General features: G+C 47.9%; 1 protein-coding gene across 1 annotated transcript in view; it reads right to left on the reverse strand.

Annotated features, from left to right (window-relative positions):
* Positions 1 to 3339, reverse strand: part of LOC133949574 (single-stranded DNA-binding protein 2) — a 52622-nt gene extending 49283 nt beyond the window's left edge. Inside the window, exon 1 of the mRNA XM_062383493.1 lies at positions 3026 to 3339. Within this exon, the coding sequence (XP_062239477.1) occupies positions 3026 to 3081 (56 nt within the window). The 5' untranslated portion in view covers positions 3082 to 3339. The remainder of the gene's footprint in view (positions 1 to 3025) is intronic.
* Positions 3340 to 3584: the final 245 nt, after the last annotated feature.

Here is a 3584-nt window from a genome sequence, read left to right on the forward strand (position 1 = left end):
TCTGATACACACCACTGATAAACAAGGCTGCTTGTTAGGAGACAAATGAAAGTCTGCCTTTGCCCGGATTTTCTGCCGTTCACTGTCTTTTCATCTGGTGTTTTCTTCACCCCCAGTCCTTCTTTTGTCGAGGCCCTGGCAGTAACGCACAATGGAACATCACCCTTGCATCAAAATGTAAACACAGATAACAAAGTGATCTGCAACAACATGGAGGTCTACAGGAAACGGTACCATATAAAATGTAAGAGTCGGCAGGAAAGAAATCTGATCTAATGGACACTTCTGTCTAGATCAGCACAGACAGTGAAGCAGCTCTTGGATCATGTATGAACATCTCGGACAAAATCCACTATGAAACAGAAATGACATTTACATGGCTGTTGTATCTGACAAAACTTCTCAATAATCTAAAGATACCACTGGTTCACTTATTATAAATAGACTCTATTTGTGGATGAAATCTCATGCTCAATTACACATAAGTATTTCAATCACACAAGTTCTGGTTTACGTTGATGTAAAACCCCTCGAGTTAATCTGAAAATGAGATTCGAGTTGCTTTCATTTGCATCTGTGAGCAACATTTCGGTTGCTTTAAATGTACAATATGCAACTTCAGCCACAAGGGGTCTCTGAATCTTAAAATCAAATAAAGTTAATAATGAAAGTCGTGAAGCAGCGCAGGCTTAATGGGAGTAGCCGATAAAAATCAACCCGCCTCAGGTGCAAATCATGTTTACGGATGAGGCAATGTGCTTATGTTATAATCACATTAGCAATCGGCTACGAATAACCGTGATACATTAAGAGTGACCGAAACAAACAGTGGCATGAGAAAACTGCTAACTAACAGTGTGTTTTTCTTTGTCATGTGCCATTTACCCTGGAAAGTTATAGCATAGACAAGCAAAGCAGGTAAGGCAGATAAGTGCAATTCACACGTGACCAAAATGAAACGTAGCTTGAATAGAATTTGGGATTTCTCTGGATCTGAACATTGCTGGAAACATTATAACACAGGTCTACTTGTTTTTAGACATTTTAATGAAGAATTGTTACCTATTATATCTTTTAACCCAGCAGGTAATCTGCTCATTGGCCATGATAACACAGCACGTCTCTTCCCCTATCCAAACTGTCAGGGGTCCTCTGACAAACACTTCTGCAAACCAGTCGGCCAAAAAGCTTCCAACAGACACACTCTCTCTCACACACACACAAACACACATACACGCTTACATGTGTTCACACAGAGCATCCTCCGAGCCTGAAGGAAGCACTCCATCTCTGGCCCTGTCACTGCGATGAGGCAGCCAGAGATCCCCACGGCTCAGTCCTATCCAAATCGATTGAGGATAAAGAATGGGGCTCAGGGGACGGAGCTGAACACTCAATCACACTGTTGACAAACATGAATGGACTGGATTCAAAGGGTACAATAAATGAGCAGCGGCAGTTGCGAGGAGAGGTGAGACGATTAATCTGGTCTTTCACGACCTTAGGACCGTCGCTAGTGAATCATTCAAGTTAAATACAACGCAGTGTCACTTCATCATCACTGTGTTGGTTATGTCATAATGTAGCTGTGTCTGAACTCGGGGGCTGTGCTGCATTGGAAGACCGATTACGTCACAGCGGTGCGACTGTCCCAACCGGAAGGCTCCTCCAGACCAGACCATCTCACACCGGTTTGGCCGTCGTGGTCTACAGGATGCAGCCATCGTCGGCTGCGTAGACCGGGTCCTCCGAAGGATGTGGCCCCTGAATTGAGACACAGCTGGTAGCTCTCTTGCCCCTACCCCCCCCCCCCCCCTGAATCCATTTATTAGTCGGAGCGGTCCCAACAAGAGAAGGCGACTAACCATAAATGTTTTGGTCTGTTCACATCAATACAAACACATTCTCCTCCTGTACGATCATCGCTGATCATCTGACCCCTGAGCAGCTTGTTACATGCATCTGAACAGGAGGTCTTCCCAGAGTCACTTCCATCCAACAGAGAAATAAAACTTCACGCCACATAAACAGTTTTCCACGACCCAAGACAATTTTAACTCTGTGTGCCTCAAAATGGTCAAACTGTACAAATGCTCAAATGCACACTGTTCTTATTGAACATCTTTTTTCTAGTGCTAATGATATGTATAAACTGTTCTGTATGACTTATGCTCAGCATTACATGCAGCACAATCAATCAAATTCGGATTCACCTTGGATCTGTCGATCCCTGATAGTCTTAGAACATGTGGATTCAAAGTTGACGTTAAAAACACGCAAAGGGAGATCAGGTAGAAAAATGCATGCATGGGCTGAATTTGTCTAATTATATATACAACATCCTGCTGGAAATTATAACTACGTTTAATCTTAAATCTACAGTACAAAATCTGAGAAGGATTACAGAAGGAACACAAAAACTCTGTCACACCACAACCAGCATTTCTACTTCTGATGCGTAAAAGAGAGGTGCCCGTTCATCTTGGTCTAACGTGCCCAATTCTTGAGAGCTAGAGACGGCCACAGTGGCTGGCTCTCCAGCTGAGTGTCCGCTGTCACATCGCCTCCGCCGTGGCGGGGACTGGACTCAGCGGAGCGGCGATCCACACGCTGCCTGCTGGAGGAGGCACGCCGCGGAGCACGTCGAGCCGAGCGAGCGCTGGGTTTACGCGCACTTTTAGTTGCCTCTTCCATTGCGCACGGAGCGACGCGAATGTCTAGTTTCAAACTGAGGCGGAGCGGTGTCACAAGGAGCACATGTCAAACACAACAAGGCGACTCGTGATTCAAAACAACAAACACAGCTCGAAATTAGACAACAAGCAGAGCGACAGAGAGAAACTGAGGAAAATGTCTCAAGCAGTCAACTTTCCCCGGCCGGCGGAGCGCGGAGCCCCGGGTGCAGCGGAGAGCGAGCGGCCGTGCGCGCTGCCTCCCTCCCGCAGCCCGGTGTGTGTGACTGCCCCTGGCCGCCCGCGCTCTCCCCCCCTTCCTCCCGGTTTCCTCCCCCATGAATAAAACTTACTTCTCTCGGGCCTGGCTGTCGGACGGCACGTTGCTGCTCTTGCCTTTGGCGTACATGCTTGCAGAGAGCTCCGATTGTCACGCACCTGTCAACCCATCACAACCTCCCCGGGCACGGCCCCGTCACCATGGCGACACACGCAGCGTCGCCTCCCATTGGATGCCCCGCTGGTCGGGACCGCCCGCTCGCCATGGCAACTGCCAGTGAGTGGCAGCGGCTCGACCACGCCCCCCATGGAATAACTCCACCCCCGTGTCTTTGGCTCTCTCTTTCTTTCTCCCTCTCTCACACACTTTCTCTCTCTCTATCTCACTCTGTCTCTCTGTCTCTCTCTCCCTCTATCTGCCGGTAACTTTCTCTCTCTCTCTCTTCCTCTCGCCCTCTGTCACTCTCTCACTCTCTGTCACTATCTGTATTTCTGTCACTCTCTCGACTTCTCTTTTTCTCTCTCTCTCTCTCTCTCTGTCACAGTCTCACTCTCTATCTCTGACTATCTGTGCCACTCTCTCTCTCACTCTCACTGACCCTCTGTCTCTCTCTCCCTCCCTCTGTCTGTAAC

This window comes from Platichthys flesus, chromosome 3 (assembly GCF_949316205.1).
Source record: "Platichthys flesus chromosome 3, fPlaFle2.1, whole genome shotgun sequence".
NCBI lineage: Eukaryota > Metazoa > Chordata > Actinopteri > Pleuronectiformes > Pleuronectidae > Platichthys > Platichthys flesus.